The sequence below is a fragment of the Zalophus californianus genome, chromosome 4, assembly GCF_009762305.2.
Source record: "Zalophus californianus isolate mZalCal1 chromosome 4, mZalCal1.pri.v2, whole genome shotgun sequence".
In the NCBI taxonomy this organism is placed as follows: Eukaryota; Metazoa; Chordata; class Mammalia; order Carnivora; family Otariidae; genus Zalophus; species Zalophus californianus.
Window position 1 is genome coordinate 17,903,027 of NC_045598.1, and position 18,954 is coordinate 17,921,980.

General features: G+C 50.2%; 1 protein-coding gene across 1 annotated transcript in view; it reads right to left on the bottom strand.

The window, feature by feature from the left end:
* Positions 1-439: 439 nt before the first annotated feature.
* Positions 440-18,954, bottom strand: part of LOC113926974 (cytochrome c-like) — a 39,798-nt gene continuing 21,283 nt past the window's right edge. Inside the window, exon 2 of the mRNA XM_035726991.1 lies at positions 440-459. Within this exon, the coding sequence (XP_035582884.1) occupies positions 440-459 (20 nt within the window). The remainder of the gene's footprint in view (positions 460-18,954) is intronic.

Below are 18,954 nucleotides of genomic sequence, written 5' to 3' on the forward strand. Positions count from 1 at the left end.
ATAGCACTCGGGGTACTCACCCAGACTGTTGGGCCCTGGCAATGGCCAGTTGCATATCTGTCAAAGAAGCTGGACCCCGTGGCAGTGGGATGGCCACCGTGCCTCAGGGTGCTGGCAGCCACAGTCCTACTCATCAAGGAAGCAGACAAGCTTACCCTGGGGCAAGGACTTAACGTCAAGGTCCCTCATGCAGTTGTGTCCCTCATGAACGCACAGGGACACCACTTCCTTTCCAACTCTCAGCTAGCACAATACCAAGGGCTCCTCTGCGAAAACCCATGGGTCACCCTTGAAACAGTAAGGACATTAAATCCAGCAACATTTCTCCCCACGGAAGAGGGGGAACCAGACCATGACTGCTCCGAGGTGACTGATGAAGTCTACGCGAGCCATCCAGATCTGCAGGATCAAGCCATAAAGAATCCAGAGCTCACACTGTTCAGCAACGGCAGCAGTTACCTACAGGAGGGTGCCCGGAAAGCGGGTTATGCAGTAACCACAACCACTAAAGTCCTAGAAGCTAAGGCATTACCAGCTGGATGGTCAGCTCAGTGGGCTGAATTATATGCCTTAGTCCGAGCCCTCACCCTCGGTGAAGGCAAGCGAGTCAACATCTATACTGACTCTCAGTATGCCTTTGCTAGTGTACATATACATGGGGCCATCTACAAGGAAAGGGGCCTCCTAACCGCAGCTGGAAAAGTTATCAAGAACAAGGAGGAGATACTGAGACTCCTTGAAGCCGTCTGGCTTCCAAAGGAAGTAGCAATCCTGTACTGTAAGGGACACCAGAAAGGAGACGACCCCACAGCACGGGGAAATCGTCTGGCAGATGAGGCAGCTAAGACCACAGTCAGTGAGGACGTGGACAGAGCCGCTTCCCTCACCATGGCCCTAACACCCCGGAAGAAGTCCCTCTGCCCAGTTACACTAAAAATGAAAAGGAATCGGCCATGGCTGAGGGGGCCGCCCCAACTGAAAAGGGATGGTGGATGATGCCAGATGGGCGCATCTTTGTTCCAACAGCAACTGGAGGGCATCTAGTCAAGGAACACCACTGACTCACTCATCTGGGAAAAACTGCATTAGAAGCCCTTCTCAAGAAGCACTACTACAGGGGCACCTGGGTGGCTCAGTCGTTAAGCGTTTGCCTTCAGCTCAGGTCATGATCCCGGGGTCCTGGGATCAAGCCCCGCGTTGGGCTCCCTGCTCCGCGGGAAGCCTGCTTCTCCCTCTCCCACTCGCCCTACTTGTGTTCCCTCTCTCGCTGTCTCTCTCTGTCAAATAGATAAAATCTTAAAAAAAAAAACAAAAAACACTACTACATCAGTCAGCTGCTGGCACTATGCCAAGCAATGAGTGACTGGTGCATAACATGTGCTAAAAATAATACTTGGATGGCACCGCGGTCCCCGCCAGGTGTCCAGAGGGTGGGAGCAACCCTCTTCAAGGATCTAGAGGTAGACTTCACAGATGTGCAGCTGAGCAGAGGGTTCAGATATCTCCTAGTAATAGTATGCACATACTCTGGGTGGGTCGAAGCCTTCCCGACTAGGACAGAGCAAAGCCAGAAGGCAGCTAAAGTCCTCTTGCGGGAGATCGTGTCCCAGTTCGGCCTGCCATTAACAATCCATAGTGACAATGGACCCGCATGTGTAGCAGACATTGTACAGGTCTTGACCAAATCTCTCAACATCACCTGGAGACTGCACACTGCTTACTGGTCCCAAAGTTCAGGGAAAGTAGAGTGAATGAATAGCACCCTCAAGGGAACCTTAGCTAAGTTTTGTCAGGAGACTAACTTCCCATGGCGGGATCTGCTACCCCTAGCTCTCCTGCGTGCTTGCTGCACGCCCGGGACATTAGGTTTCTCCCCATTCGAATTAATATATGGATGGCCTCCCCTGTGCTTGGGAAGCCTTCCAGGAAACTTATATAAGGTTGGAGATAAAGGGATAAAGGAGCAGCTTCAGGCCCTGGGGGCCACCCTACATAAATTACAAAAGTACACCATTGAGAGGGCCCCAATCTCCTTAGGGTCTCAGGTACACTCCTTCCAGACAGGGGACTCAGTTTGGGTCAAAGATTGGAAGAAAGACCCCCTCAAACCACAGTGGACAGGGCCCCACACTGTTGTTCTAACCGCCCCTACTGCCCTCAAGGTCTCAGGTGTCACCCCATGAGTCCACCACTCCAGAGTGAAGAAAGCTCATCATCGGATGAGGAGCCGTGCCAGTGGACAGTCCAGCCAGACTTCACGAACCTGCTCTGGCTTCACCTTTGATGAGACCCCACCGACTGATGGACACCTGCTCACCGTGGTCCCTGGCTCTCATCGGCATGATTTCCCTCACCTTGGGAGTCGGACTCTACACTGTTGCCCCTCCTGACTGGACTTTCTCCCAGAGGCTTGCTATTGTCATTGCTTATTGGGTGTTCCTAGGGTGTATTACTGCACTTACTTGTCCACGGGTTTCATCTGCTGATGGGTTAGCCATCATGGCTCCCTCTACCTAAGGTCATAGACCCCACTTTTACTGGCCTTCTGCTGTCTACGCCCGAGCGCATTTCACCACGGTTTTCCTGGGCCCAGTCAGTCCCGGTCTTCTACTACCTGGTGTGCTGTTCCTCCTCACTGCCTCTAGCTTGCCCAGCCCAGCAAGAGGGGCAAACTCTCGTATCACCCTTACTGGCAAATGGACCTTCCAGCTTATCCCTCTTAATCCCACACCAGCACCCTCATTGACTTCTTCCACCTGGGATGGGCGCACACCAAAGGTTGACCTCCATTTTGATGGATGCCAGCTTCTTGATACCTCCTGGGAACCTCATAGATGGTGTTCTTACCATGGCCCTCACTCAGGTTACCAGCTGGTATATATCTACATCTGTGGGGGCCCTACGCCTCAACAGCCAAACACCTGCCCTCAGTTCTGCTCACAAGCCTGGGGATGTGAGTCCTGGGTGGCAACTTGGCCGGGAATGGAACAATGGTCCAATGGGTGGTAGCACCTCAAACAGCGCAGTGATGTCCAGACTTCCTTGTCACACAGTGCCGCCCCATCTTCTTGCCCTGACAATCACTGTATACTGCTCACTCTCTCAGTCTTAGAACCCAATGCCACATCGTGGGCCACAGGAACCACTCTCCTATTGGGCCAATATCACTCTATAGGGACCAACCCCACGGCCAAGTTTATGGTTAAGTCCATGTTTGCCCCAAGCCTTGCAGTCAACCCTCAGAGTCAGACAGAAAATAACTCACCCTGGTGTATCCCTGGGTCCCCCACACCCACACAGCACGCATCTATAGCACAGCTGTTAGGTATGATTAACGCCTCCCACCAAGTGTTTAACTGCTCAAATCCACCCCTACGGTCTGACTGCTGGATCTGTATGAAGCCCAGTCCTGTCCAATACCTAGGTGTCATCCTCAACCAGTCCACCGTGTCACCACTCACCTCAGCACTGGGGACCTCAGACTATCCCTTTCTGGCTCTGGTCCCACTGTATGGCAACTCCTCCTTTCCCATCACGGGCCACAGTTGCGTCTGTGCGCCTAACAACACTTTTCTGGCTTGTGATCAAGGTGTATACATCTGCATCACCCCACGCGATCAATCATGCACTTACCTGATCTTCCAGTCCTCCCCGGGAGTGATGCCCCACTCATATGGGGACCTCCTAGCCGCCCTCGATGCTCCCCTGTGGCCATCCCTCTTATCATGAGCCTGCCAGCCGCATCAGGTGTTGCCCTCAGCGCCACTGGCGTTGGGATGTCTCTGGTTCAGTACCAGGGGTTAACTCAACAACTCATGGTGGATTTTTCCACCCTCACTCAGTTGGCCCTGGCCCTGCAGCACCAACTCAATTCACTGACCTCAGTGGTCCTCCAAAACAGGCACTTGCTCACGGCTGCACAAGGGGGCCTCTGCCTCTTCTTACAGGAGGAATGTTGTTTCTATGCTAATGAGTTGGGGGTGGTCCAAGAAACTCTGACTCAATTACAGGAACGAGTACATCGCCGGTGGGCAACACTCCAGCGGACAACTTGGTGGGATTCCCTCTCACAATGGTTCCCTTGGTTCGCTCCCCTCGTCGGCCCCCTCCTATTGCTTCTCCTCATAGTAGCATTTGGTCCTTACATTCTTAATGCCCTTACTAGGTTTATCACTGCTCAAATTGCTAAAATCAGACTCCAGTTGCTCCTTACTCACTATCGCCCCTTAGAGAATGAAAAGGATGCCCACTAAACTAGGTGTTTAAAGGGGCATCAAAGTGGGGGACGATAAGGAAAATCTGTCCTAAGATGGCCAACTGAGCCAGCGGGAGAGTCCCAGTCCTTGCCCCGGGGCTCTTCCGGGTTCTTCTCCCTGCTCTGTTCCCGCACGCACCAATCCGGGTTTGGCGCATGCGCCCAAAGTGCCAAGTACGTGGACGTAGAAGTGTATAAATTGACCTCTTCATCTGTGCTCGGTGCTCAGACCTTTGGAGACCGCTCTCCTCTGAGCCCGCCCGCGTTAAATAAACCTCCTGTCCTCCAAGATCTCCGGGTGCCGCTTGGTTCTTCGTCGGGTGATCCAGGCCAGGTTCCGTAACAATTTCTCTGTGCCTCAGTTTCCTCCTTCACAATTTGGGAACTTTAGTGTGTATTAGAATCACCACAGGTCGCTGGGGCTCATCCCCAGTGTCCCTGGATTCAGTGTTTCTATAGGTCGGGATCTGAGGATTTGCATTTTAGCAACTTCCCAGGTGCTGCTGGTCTGGGTCCCACACTTTGAGAACCACCGTGGTTATGGATTCCAGCTCTAACATACCATGATGTGGGGTGGGGGAGGGGAGATTTGACCTTTCCATTTAGCTTGAGCTTAGGTCCCTATTAAATGGTGTGCGTGTGTGCATGGTGTGTGTGTGTGTGCACGCGCGCGTGACGGAGAGAGAGCACGTGAGCCCATGCGCAAGTGAGCAGGCACCAGAAATTGTGCTTCGCAGTAGAGTTAGTTCAAGGAAATTTCAAGAAATAAGTAAAATAAGTGGACATAATGAAGAGTAGATGCCGAGTCAGATTTGAAGGGAAGCAGAAGGAACAGGCTCAGAGTCCTATAGGTTTTGTAATTATAATAATTCCACTTATTGAATACCTACTATATGCTAACTGTTTTTGATACTTTAGCTCATCCAATTCTTACAGCCAGTCTGTAAGGTTAAGTATCAATACTGAAGCTTTGCCAATGAGAAACTGAGGTTCAGGGAGGATAAGAAATGGGGCCGGTGGGAATGTAATAGGAGGAAAGGTTGACAGTGTCTCAAAAAGTTAAACCTCGAGTTACCACACGACTCAGCAATTCCACTGGTAGGCATAGCCCTAAGAGAATGGAAAACATGTCTGCTTAAAAACTGTACATGAATGTTCATAACAGCATTATTCATAATAGCCCCAAAGTGGAAGTAACCCCATTGTCCATCAACTAATGAGAGGATAAACAAAATGTGGTAGGTCCATGCAATGGACTACTATTTAGCAGTAAAAGGCATGAAGGACTGACAGAGGCTACCTCATGAATAAACTCTGAAAGCATTATGCTAAGTGAAAGAAGCCAGACACAAAAAGCCACATACTGTACCATTCCATCGATATGAAATGTCCAGAATGGGCAGATCTACAGAGATAGGAAAGTTGAGTCATGGTTGCCAGGGGCCTGGGGAAGAGGAGTGACTGTTGCTATGGTTTTCTCTTCCTGGTGATGAAAATGTTCTGGGATTAGATGGTGGTGATGGTGGCATGATTTTATGACTATATTAAACATTGCATACTTCAAAAAGGTGAATTCTGTGGTAGGTGAATTCTAGCTCGATTAAAGAGAGGGGGTTGCTAAGGGCACAGACGGAGAGGTGGAGCAGGGATTTGAACCTAGGGGCATATGGGAGCCTGGAAAGAGCCTATGATTATGGGCCTTGGCACAGCCCTTCTTCACCTTGGGCAAGCCCCCTCTTTCTTCCTCGCCGGCCTCAGCTCCCCCCCCCCCCCCCCCCCCCCCGCTGCTCCCTCGGGCCCTGATGGGAGGAGTACATGGGCGAGGCGCTGCTACCCCAGCGGGGCGGGGACCCCAGGGAGGGTTGCGGGGTAGGGGGAGGCAGGGCGGCGGGTTCTCCCTTTCCGGTAAGAACAGCCGGGCTCTTTCCAAACCTGCTTCTGTCTGCTCCTTCCAGGCCTGGGAAGGCCCCTGGGCGCTTGACAGCGTTTCCCAGGTGTGCTGACCGCCGGGCGTGCAGGAACCGCCGGGCACCTGCCAGGACCCAGCCCAGCGCCCCAGGCCAGCCCGCCCGCCTGCTCCTTCTGGGAAAGCGGGGGCGGCCCCGGAGCCGCGCACCTCTGCGCCCCAGTCTCTGCTCCCGCCGGATTCTTCTGTCTCAGTGGGGTCTCAGTTCCTGTCGCCTGTCCTTGCGGGCCTGCTGCAAACCGCAACCTCCTGGGGCCTCCTGCCTCCCTCCCTTTCCTCCTTTGGGTCTTTCTCTTATCACTTTCTTTTTAATAATGAATTTTTGATGACACAAGCAGTAGATGGATACACTTTCCTCTTCACACGTTAAAAGAGCACAGATTCACCGTTCTCCCATCTACCGCCAATCACACCCAAACCATAGGTCACTGCTGTTATCAGTTTGGGGGGGAATTTTCCAAGTGTTTTTCTATGGATCCATGGAAAACAGATGATACTGTGCATCTGTCTGTGTGGTTTTATATCAATTGTTAAATACTCTATCATTCTGCGACTTGCTTCTGGCATTTCTCACTCCACAAAACTCCATGGAGAACTTTCCACATTGTACACATTGTACATGGAGACCTTTTTTTTTCACTGTTCAAACTATTCCAACAAGTCAGATGTGTCATATTTTATTTAACCCTTCTCCAGTTGATAGATATTTAGAATGGTTTTAATTTTTCAAGATGACAAAACACCTCAATGATCACCTCTGCATACACTGAGGTGGGTGTTTTTCTGGGGTAGATAATACTGAGGTGTGGATCTGCAGGGTCATACGATGCATTTAAAAATTTCACAGGTACTGCAAATTGCTCCGCACAGTGGCTAAACCAATCTAACTCCTACCAGTAGCATACATGAACATATCCTTTCCCCAACATCCTTATCAACCTTCCATCTCGTCAAACTTAAAATTTGCTGCCTATAGTGTTTTCTCACTGTTGTGCTAATTTGCATCTCTGTGGGAGTTTCCTGAAAGTACCAGGTTGCTGGTGCGTGGAAAGAACTCAGGAATTGGAGGAAGGTGGTCTGAACACCAGACATACCCTGTCCCCATCTGCTGTGTGACCTTGGGCATATCTAGTCACTTCTCTGGTCCTGGGCACACATACGTGATCTCTCTGCAGCCCGTATTCCTCTTTGCCTGAGAATCTTGGTCGTCAACTCTCTCTTGAGTCCTTCTTTCTGAGATCTGAGTTTTCCTGGTCCCCAGGGAATCTCTTCTGTCCCTTCTATCACCATCCCCTCCCCCACTGGGACTCTGACATGCTTGGGTAAGGCACCATGTCCAGAAGCCCCCCACCGGAATGCACACATGTGCCCACATGTGGACAAATCTTCCGCTTGCCCTTTGATTACTGAATAAGTTTCGAAGGGGGCATTCTGACCAGCTCTCAGTAGGCAACAGGGGCAGGATACCAGGTGGAAAGGGCTTTATTTATGAATTTTTTCCTTTATAAAACTTGACTTTAAGAAAAGTGAAACCTGTTGTGCAGAAAATGTAAGAAATTATAACGAAAAGAAAAATAAAACCTAATCCTAATCCAGAGAGAATCATTGGTGTTGTGTGTCTACCTTTCATAGATGTGTACATAGATAGCATTTTTATATGCATTTTTGTACTAATTTTTCATTTAGCAGTATATAAGGGCACATCATTTAAAACCTTTTTTAAAAATCTTGACTTTTTTTTTTTTTTAATAACTGCTTTCGGAAAAGGTGTACCAATTTGGGTTCCTGTGAGGTGTGGATGAGTAAGCTTTAGAAGGAACAGCATGACCCTCACCCATCTGGACACAAACTCTGGCTTTTAAGAGACAAAGACCTCTGCTGGGAGGGAGCATGGTCAGAGTCCCAGGCACCTCCATCGCCTTCAAAGCCTGTCCCCTACCCGAAAGCTTTCTTAGATAATCAACTGCATTTTCTAAGAGTGAAGCCCAGGGGGCATCACACACAAAAGAAAAGTGATTGACCCACATTTCCCCAGCTACTCCAAGGCAGAGAGAAGACAATCTCTCTTGGGCTCCTTGACCTCCGCCTTACCTGACCTCCTGCATCCTCTGGGTGGGGTGGAGTGTGTGTGTGTCTGTGTGTGTGTGTGTGTGTGTGTGTGTGTGTGTAATTCTCAGATGTGCCCATAGGAAATTCTGGGAGTTAGAGGGGTCAAGGAGCGTACAACATCATGGTAAGAGCCCTGGATTGCAGCTTCCCTGGTGTGCATCTTCAGGCTAATTACATCACTGTCCTGGGCCTCCATGTTTCTCATCTGTCAAATGGGAGTGACAATTCCTTGCCCTTTTTTACTGTGTGTGTGTGTATGTGTGTGTAACTTATGCAAAAGTACTTTGAAAACCAAGAAGTCCTAAGAACTCTGCCTGCAGTGTGGAGACCAAGCACAGAGGGTAAGGATGCATGTTGCAAGACTCGGTAGATGGTTGCTATGTGAGTCCAGGGTAGATAATGGTGGGAGCAGCTGGGGAGGTGATGAGCAGTAGTTGGATTCTGGATACATTTTGATGGTAGAATCAGTGAGATTTGTTGGAAGATTGGATGTGGGGTGTGGGAGGTAAGAGGGTCAAGGATGATACCAAGGCTTGTGGCTGAGCAAACACAGCCCAGGAATGCCTTGTGCCTGGATGGGGAAGATGGCAGCAGGCTGGCTCTGGAGGTGCCAAGCAAGGGTTCGTATTTGGACCTGACAAGTCTGAGATGTGTTTTAGTCACTGAGTGAACAAGTAAAGACAGGTCAGAGGCTTGGGCCTTGATCCCTTTCTCAGGGAACCTAAAGCCAGTAGGTTGGACTAGTTCAGAGACGAAGACATACCTGATGTACACGCTGCCACATCCCGCCAGCACCCCTGCCAGACATCATTAATTCATCGGGGCACTCAGAATCCTCAGCAGAGGTCGGGGCCGCCACTACCAACCGAGTGGAGGTGACAGAAAGATGAAAGACCTCCATCATCCTTGGACTTGACAGGAGGCCCAAGAAGGCAGTTAAAACCACGGGCTTTTGAGTCAGAGGGACCTGGGCTGGGAGGCTAATCTTGCTACAAACTAATCTGAGACCTCAGAAGATATAATGTGTCCTTCCTGCTTCAGGTGGTCCCCATCTGACAAATGGGGTTAATAAGAGTTCCTATCTCATACGGTCACTGGGGAGATTAAATGAGACAACCCAGGAAAATTACTTAGCACAGTGACTGGGACACAGTAAGCTCTTAATAAAAGCAGCAGCAGTAGTAGCTGTTGAACTGTGTTATTCCAGCTAGAACATTCCAGAACGTATCTCCCTTCGGTTTCTCACGTCTAAGACAGAGGTGCTGTAATGCAGGGGCTGTCCAGCAGGAGGCACTGTTGACATTTACATCTCTATTGCTCACAGAGATTCAGGAAGTGGAGAGCAATTTTGCCTGGAGTAATGACCTCCCATGATTGTCCTGGCGGACGCCCAGACCCTTTTTTCCTGGTACAGTAAACCCAGCTCCTGGCTCCCCCCAAACTACAGTGCTCAGCTTCTTTCACTGGGCCTGGTCACATCTTCTCAGACACTGTGGCTGGCCTCCTCCTACAAACTCAAGCCAAGCCACTGAACCCGGTGTTCCAGGCCCCCAGCCTCCCACGGTCCAGCCTCCCAGCTGCTACGGATTTCCCAAAGTGACCAGGCATGTGTCTTCTGGACTTGGCATGTTGTGCCCCTTTGGAATTTGGGTTCCCCTCAGCCCTGGGAAGCCCTTGTCCCAATTCCTCATCTTCAGAACAGGAAGAAGATGGAGGTGGGCTCTACTCACCCACTGGGCACACGGAACAAAAGGAAGGCACATGCTCCATAACACACCCCAGCTCGGGGTCACAGGCAAGCTAAAGGGGAAACCAGAACCTGGGTGTCCCCAGCCTCAGGCGTGGGTGAGTCACTCGCCACCCAGACCGCATTCATTGTCAGACTCAGGCATTCATTTGGCATGTGTTGAGCACCTGTGATTTGCCAGGCGCTGTGCCAGTGCTGGGCCAGACCAAAATGGAGTAAGGCCCTGTGCCGGGCCTCCGGAGGGTGACGCAGTGCTCAGATGGGTGATAACAGTGGCGAGCAAAGGTGCCGTAATGGAAGGAGGGGTGCTGGTCAGGGGGCTAATTTCTGGATACCTGTGGTAACCCTTGAAACCACAGCCTCACTTGAGCAAGTGCGTTTTTTAAAGGGTCCATCTTGGGTCCATCTTTCCCCATGCCCAACGTCCAACATGGACTCCTCCTCAGCCTCCACATCCCTTTCTTGGCTAAATATCACCTCTTCCCTGCCTCCCTCGCACCCCCTAGACACACACACACACACACACATCTCTATGCATGAACACACATGTGCATAGACACACACCTCTATACAGGTGCAAGCGCTCACACACACGCACACACGCTGCTGCTCAGAATGAGATGGCGTCACGTGAAGGCCCTGGACAAGGACCAGTCAGCTGGGAAACAGCCTCTGAACAACCTCCTTTCCTTCCCCACCCTTGCTGCACTCCCTTCCACGGAACCCCGCCCCCACTTCGCTCCCCTTCTTGGTCTGACATCAGAGGCCTAGAGAACATCTGTCCCCAACCTTTATCACTTTCCACTCCCAAGCCCAGTTTTGTACACAGGAGATGCCAAGACTTATCAGTTGATAAACTCTGGCATGCCTTGGCCACCCTCCCTCCGTTCTGTATGAGAAATCTGCGATCTTTGGCATGTATTTGTTCCACAAAGAGCTACCAGTAGGTCATCAGCTGTCACTATGAACAAGCAAGAAAACAAAAATCAGGCTGCTTCTTGGGTGCCCCAAGCCACAGTGACACACATGGTAGGTTTCATGGAAGGCAGCGTGGGGTCAGCCCACTCACCAGCCCGGGACGGCACATGGCCAGTTGGGGTGGGTGGTAGTTATTATACAGGTTGATAAAAATAACCTCATTTTTTTTCTGCACAAAAAAACAATACACATTAGCTGTACAAAAATTAGGAACTAGCCGTTTCAGATACAACAAGAAAAGCAAACGTGTCCCTGTCACCCCACCTCCTAGAAACAGTCAATCCCTGGGAATGCCCTGGGACCGTGCCCACAGATAACACAACTTTCTTTTTGCTTTTATAGAATGAGTTCATACCGTGTGTGTGTGTGTGTGTGTATAACATATATAATTGTATATAAATATGTGTGTGTGTATATATGTATTTAGAACCTGTTTTTTTCTTTTCTTTTTTTTTAAGTTTCTTTATTTTTATTTATTTGACAGAGGGAGAGAGAGAGCAAGAGAGGAAACACAAGCAGCGGGGTGGGAGAGGGAGAAGCAGACTCCCCACTGAGCAGGGAGCCGGATGCAGGGCTCCATCCCAGGACCCTGGGATCATGACCTGAGCCGAAGGCAGACGCTTAACCGACTGAGCCACTCAGGGGTCCCAGAACCTGTTTTTTCTTGAACAATATATTTTGAGTAAAAACAGCTCACGTTTATAGAGACTGTATGTCAGGCACAGCACTCAGCCCTTCGCGTGCAGGGTCTCATTCAGTCAACCCCCTGAGGTAGATGTTTGCTGTCCCCATTTTACAGACGGGAGAGCCAAATAGTCAAGGGCCGTCTCTCGCCTAAGGGGCAGCGAGAGACAGAGTGGAGCCCCGGCCTGGGAGGCAACAGCCCAGCCTCCAGCCCAGCCTCTCCCTGGTTCAGGGCATCAGTTTTCCCAGCTGAGGAATCAGGGGGCTGGGTCAGAACCACCTTCCCCACTGGGGCGGGGGCGGCAGACCCCTTTCCCACCTACAGAGCCACCTCCTCCAGGACCTCGCTTGGTCCACCTTCTGAGGCAGACAGGAATCACTGATGCTCACTGAGCTGCCTGCCGGGCTGTTCTAAATGGTTCATTGGACAAGGTAGGGGTTATTTCCATCCCTCTTTCCAGGCGAGGAAACTGAGGCACAGAGCGCTCAAGTCACTTGCCTGACGTCACTCCATTAGTGAGGGGCAGAGTCACCACGCAAACCCAGACTCACTCCGTGCAGAGCCTGTATCCTGTCGCTCTCCAGTGCTATGTTGCACATCCTGACTCAGGAAACGTGCCTAAGTCAATATTTACCGGGAAGAAAAGTTTCATGGGCTGAAGACATACCATGACATATTCTCTAATATGATTTCTTCTAGTCTATTTTGGGAAATTTCTGGCTGCAGCTACTGCATTGCTTTCAAGGCTCATACTAGCTTGTGACCTGCAGTTTGAAAATCGTAGCTCCTGCCCTTTCTCCTCTGCCCCAGGGAAGCCCTTTGTAATGTGAGCAGAGTCTCTCCATTTGATCCTAGGAAGTGGCCAGCATAGTCACTGTGACCCCACTTCAGAGGGGAGAAAACTGAGGACCAGGTCCTGCTGGGGTCACTGAGAGAGCACTGGGATTTGCGTTCTAGAGACCAGCTAAGGACAGACCCAGGAACAGCCGGCCTTCTGTGAAAGAATCGCCAGTCTACACGGTGCTTTGACTGATCGCCATCCCTTGCAGGCTGTCACATACCTCACAGCATGAAAGTTTAGGTCAAACTTCATGGGCATTGGGGAGTTAGGAGCCCTCTTGTTATAGATAAGGCAGCTAAGGCTCAGAGAGGTCGAGTGACTTGGCCAGGGCCACCCAGCCTGTAAGAAGCCAGGTCTGGTTTGGGTCCGCATTGTGTTCCCAGAACCAAACTCAGGGTCTGCAACATAACAGGTGCTCCGTAAACATGTCCGTCTGGTCGACCCCAAAGCCCTCTCCCTCTGCCATTGCTCTGTGGTTTCCTCATTAGCCCCCTTCCTGGGAAGCATGGTCCTGGGGCTGGGCAGGCTCTAGGGTAGTTTGGGGCTTGCTTGGGTCCTGCCTGGGCAAGGGTCCCTGGGGTGGGTACTCTGCTGAGTTTCGGTTCCAGGTCCCTGCATGCTAGCCAGGCCCTGCCCTGTCAGCTGAGAGGGAGGGAGGGAGGGATCCAGACCGCTCCCCTGGGCTGGGGTGGAGGAGTCTGGCCGGCGCCTGTGCTCATACAGCCTCTCCCACCCCTTGCCACTCCTGGCTCAGGCCTCTGGTGGGGCCCGAGATCTCTGGTCCTACCTCCAGCCTGAGTCGGGTTCTCATTCCTGGGGCTCCCTCCCTTGGCAACAGGCACCAGATTCCTGCATCTCTGCTAGGGAAGTGGTTGGCGGTGAGAGAGCTGAGCCTCAGGTGGAAAAGAACAGACACAGAGCCTTACACTCTCTGTTCTTTTTGGAAGGTGCATTATCTTTGACCCAGAGAAAGGAGGTAGTGACCCTGGAGTCTTAATGCTAACCCTCTCTTTCCTGAGCAGAAAAGGATCTGACCCCCAGCAGGAAGCCCAAAGCTGACTCAGGAGATGGTTCTGGACCTGGGAGGGGAGGAGGGGAAGTACGAAGGGCTAGAAGCCAGGGCAGCGAGCCAACAGCTGGCTTTGACAAGGCACCACATGGTTCAGAGGGTGCCAAGTGTTCCAGGGGTGTGGCATTTTCACCTCCACCCTCCTCCCTGCCCATCTGGGCCCCACCCCTCCTAAAGAGCTGGTTCACCACCCCCTTCCTCCAGGAAGCCTTCCCGGATTGATTCTATCCTACCTTGTCGGGCATCACTTTGCATCCTCTGGGAGGGAAGGAGGTGAGACTGAGACCCAGCTTGGTGTAAACACACAGTCCAGGCATGAGCCGCCACATCACAGGAATGAAGATGCACATTGCAGGGGACCCCACCTGTCTTCCGTCTCATGCTCAGATGTTGGGTCCCTCTTTGGAAATGGCCATTAGCACGAATTTGCTGATGAAACACACACACACACACACACACACACACACACACACACACACACACACACACACACACACACACACACTACTTGATCATCCTATCTTGTATTTTGCCAGGAACTGCAGATGTTTCCAAAGTGAATTCTAGTGGATGCCTATTGATGTTAGCCCACCCACCTGACTCTCCCACAGGAACAAGGGAGTCCCGTGGTCAAATAGATTTGAGACTGTGGGATTATGGAGTGGCAGTTTCCCACGGTTTCCCAAATTTACTTGAACTCACAACTTTTTTTTTTTTTTTTTTACGGTGGAGACTCTCATGGGCCTAGACTGCTACTGAGTACCCTTTGGGAAATGCTAGGACAAAGAATATTTTAGAGAGGGCAGACCCAGCTTAGCAATAACTTATCACAACAACACAATGTACTTCCATGGACTGAGGGCTAACTTTATGTGTTAAGCCTTTCTGTGCTAGGTCTCCGCAAATTCTCAAAACAATTGGTGAGATGATTCTGGAAGAAAGGATATCTAGGTCATTTGGTGGGCTAATTCATGAGAAACTCCCAAGCCAGGGGGTTTACATTACCTGGAGTGATGTTCAAAATAGTTATCGACTGGGGCGCCTGGGTGGCTCAGATGGTTAAGCATCTGCCTTCGGCTCAGGTCATGATCCCGAGGTCCTGGGATCGAGTCCCGCATCGGGCTCCCTGCTCCTTGGGAGCCTGCTTCTCCCTCTGCTTCTCTCTCTCTTTCTCTCTCTCTCCACCCCCTCTGTCTCTCACGAATAAATAAATAAAATCTTTAAAAAAAAAAACCAAATAGTTATTGACTCACATGGCACAGGCATACGCGGGCATACCTTGCTTTAGAGCACTTTGCTTTATTACACTTCATAGATATTGCATTTTTAAAATTTTATTTATTTGTTTTCAAATTGAAGGTTTGTGGCAACCCTGCATCAAGCAAGTCTATTTATCGTTGCTATTTTCCTGAAAACTGTTGCTCACTTCGTGCCCCTGTGTCACATTTTGGTAATTCTCACAATATTTCAAACTTTTTCATCATTATTATATTTGTTATGGGGAACTGTGTTCAGTCATTATACCTCGCTGAAGATCAGATGATGGGTAACATTGTTTAGCAATAAGATATTTTTTTAAAGACATGCACATTGTTGTTATAGATATAATGCTATTGCAGCCTTAATAGACTACAGTATAGTATAACCATAACTTTTATATGCACTTGGGAAACCCCCATATTCACTCGACTTGCTTCATTGTGGTGTTTGGAACAGGACCTGCAGTATCCCCGAGGTTGCCTGTGTTAGAGGTCTAGATGTAGTGAGATCCCCTGGTGAGCTGGGCTTGAGTCCTTTACTCGCTGAACTGTGGGGAGACCTGGAAGACTGGAGGGTAGGAGACAGGATCTCTCAGGTGTTGAGTGGGAGTGGCTAGAGGCTTTTGGGGGGTTTGGGACAGCAGCTGTTTATCAACCAGATTGGAAGTGTCTCGCTATTTTGACAATTTTGTGGATTCACTCGAGCTGAGTGTAGGCCCTGACTGGACCACAGTAAACACTCTTCCCATCTGCGGGGAGAAAACAGGACACTGGCCACTGCCCGGGATCACATTTTGGTTTTATTTGCAAATTGAGAAACAGCCTAAGGTAAAGATCAGAACACGGACTTTGAAATCAGGCGGTTCTGAGTGTGAATCCCAACTGACTGTAACTTGCTGCATATCTTTGGCCAAGGCTTTTGCTCTCTCTAAATCTGTTTCTTCATCTGTGAAATGGGGATAACCAGACAGTTCACCTCATAGGGTTGTTAGGAGGATCAAATGAGAAAAATGCGTGTCAGGCACAGCCCCTGGCCTCTGGTAAGTGCCCCAACAAATGGGAGCCCTCATCAATAAGGGCAGTGGTGTTTATTATCAACAAAACTATGGGCTATTTCAGTCTTGTTTTGAGGGAGACAATACAGGTTTGGAACTTTCTATGCACAAAATCCAGCTTTTTTTCTGGATATTGTCAGACATTAATTAGAACAGTGAAACTGGGTACATACCATGAGAAATATAACCGTGAGCGGCTTCAAATTGACCACGGATGGGTTTTCTGCAACGTGCCACCCAGCGCAGGTGTCTCAGGACTCGTACTGGGACATCCCGGCAGAAGTACATTCAGCCAATCGGAATATAGCAATGCACTCTTCCTGGACAGGACATCCAATTAAAAATCAGCGAAGCCCCGATCTCTACTTACCAACCAATCAGAACTCAATAATTACCTACTCCCTAGCTGTTGTTCAATCAGAACTTGGCAGTATCCAGATCCTCAGCTGTTACCCAATGAGGACTCAGCAATGTCCTGATCCCGTGCGGATTGCTCAGTAAGAACCCGGATCTGTCTCAGGCTGGCCAGGCATGCATACAGAGCTCATGGTTTGATCTCCACCAGAGCTGAGTTATTATGGTGAGTTAAGAGAGCTCTTTAAAAGACTTATAGAAAATAAATTAAAATTAACACTAAAATTATGCTGTTTATAACAAATATTATTTGTTTTATTATCTTGTTTAAAAAAGGTGTTCTTAAATGGCTATGCTTGTTGTGGGAAGGTCTCTGGAAAAGACATGCACAGAATAGTAAATTGGAAGCATGATTTCAAGTGACAGAAACAGGCACTACTCCTCATGGGTGACTTTTGCCGAGGTCCTCACCAGCCAGGAACTGCCCCTGTCGCATCGGTGGCTTGACCTAGTACCTTCTCAGTAAAAATGGCCTTGGTCACTGGTGAATGAGCTGGCTACCCACTGCCCACCAGTCCAGGGGAGGCCTGCGTCTCCAGTCCAGAACAGCACCCCCTCAGAGCCAGTCACCTGGAAGTGGGGTCCGGGCTGCCCCAAGTTATGCTTATGGCTGCCCAGATGAGGCCTGGTTAATTACTGACCAGGGAGCGAAGGTGACTGAATCCTTGGTGTAAACGCCTGCCTCTCAACGGTCCGGGGGTCCTTGCAGCCTGGAGGCCAGTTTCTTGGCCCACCCCACAAAGAGGTGCATTCACCCTTACAGCAAGAGGAGTTGGTTCAATTCTCTAGAGGGTTCAGACCTTGGGATGGAAGTTCTGGGGAGCCCCAGGGTTTCTTCTGTGGGGCTAGGACAAGAAGCAGCGCCTGCCCATCTCAGTCGGCTTGAGGTGTGATCCAGCTGCTGAGGCAGAGGGTTGAGTGCTTGGGCAGTGAACGAGGGGCAACATGGGTGGCCCAACCCTGACTGTGCTTGCAAGGCTCCCTGGACAAGTCACTTTTTCTCTTTGACCTCAGTCACATGAAGGTGGTCGGAGATGTGATTGCCTCAGCCTGCTTCTCAGCCCTGCCCTCACTGTCTGGCCCTGTCCAGTTCCTTCCTCTGCCCCTCCACCAACAGTCTCTCCCTCAACCAGACAGATGTCTGCTCTGACTCCCGAACACAGTATGTGCAAGTTCCTACTCCCATCTCAGCTCCAGCCACTTTTGCTAGAATGTGTGCAGTAGACTGTCAACTGTCTTCCCATATTCACCCTGCTACTCCCCAAATTTCTTCTTACAATAGCCAGAGGTGCCTTTTCAAAATACCACTCTCCTTATGTCACTACCCCAACCTCTCCCCAAAAAACCCCTTTGAGGTCACACTGCCCTTAGGATAGAGACAGAATCCTTCCCATGTCCTACAGGTCTCCGAAGGATCTGGCCTCTGCCTACCTTGCTGGCCCCTTCTGTGCATGTTCTCCCCACAATCTCTGCAGCCCTATCAATTCTCTTCGGGTGCCCTGCATTCTCTGTGTTCTTTCTCACCTCAGGACCTTTGCACGAACTGTATCCTCTACCTGGAATGCCCTTTCCAGCACTCATCCCACCCTTCACCTATTTAACTCCTGCTTATTCTTCTTCACAACCCAAATGGCACTTCCTCGGGGAGGCCCTCCCTGACCCACCCCCAGGCTAGGCTCTCAGAGGAAGCCACCCACCCCCCAGTGCACTCCTCACTACTGGTGAGTGCACTTTTATATGATTATCCTTCTCCTTGGGGGCAAGGGCCGCTCCACATGCCCACCACCAGCGCAACGTCCGCAAACCCCAGCGCAATGTCCGGCTCTCAGACACTCAGTAAAGATTTGTTGGAATTTTTTTTATTTAACACATACTTGTTCATAAAGCGTTGACCTATATAACGTGTTCTTGTTTGACCCTCCCTCCCTGTGACCTTGCAAAGTGAGCAGGGCTTGGAGTGTCATAATCTTTTTACAGCGGAGGAAACTGAAGCTTCGAGGAGAAGTGGCTTTGTCTAAGATGACTGAGCAAGGAAATGGCCAGGGTGTAAGACTCGAACCCAGCTCTCTCACTGACACTTCTCACACCTGATCTCTTTCTTCTGGGACCCCAACCCTTCCTTTACCATTTGCAGAAAATTACATTTTTATTATTTGTTCTTTTGCATCCACTGCTAAATCTTCCATCTGGCCTTTTATGGTTCTGGAAGTAACCATAAAATCCTTGGTGTAAACGCCTGCCTGGTCACAGGCAAGGTTAGAGGTAGACAAGGCCTTGCAGGAGAGGGTCAGGTGCCTCAGTTACACAAGAGAGAACCGGGGTACAGAGCATGCCCCCACAAAGCATACTCATCACCGAGTGAACAAAAGTACCCTGAGCACCGGCCGTGTGTTGACCACTGTTCTTAGTGCTGAGGTCACAGCAGGGAATAAGACAGACTCAGTCCCTGATCGCCAGTTGCCAACATTCTCCCAGAGAAAAATAAGAAATAAATCTGACAATTTCAGAATATGATATGTCTTATAAAGAAAAGAAATTTTAACAGAAAAGGGATAGAGAGTGATTGTCCGTGGTGG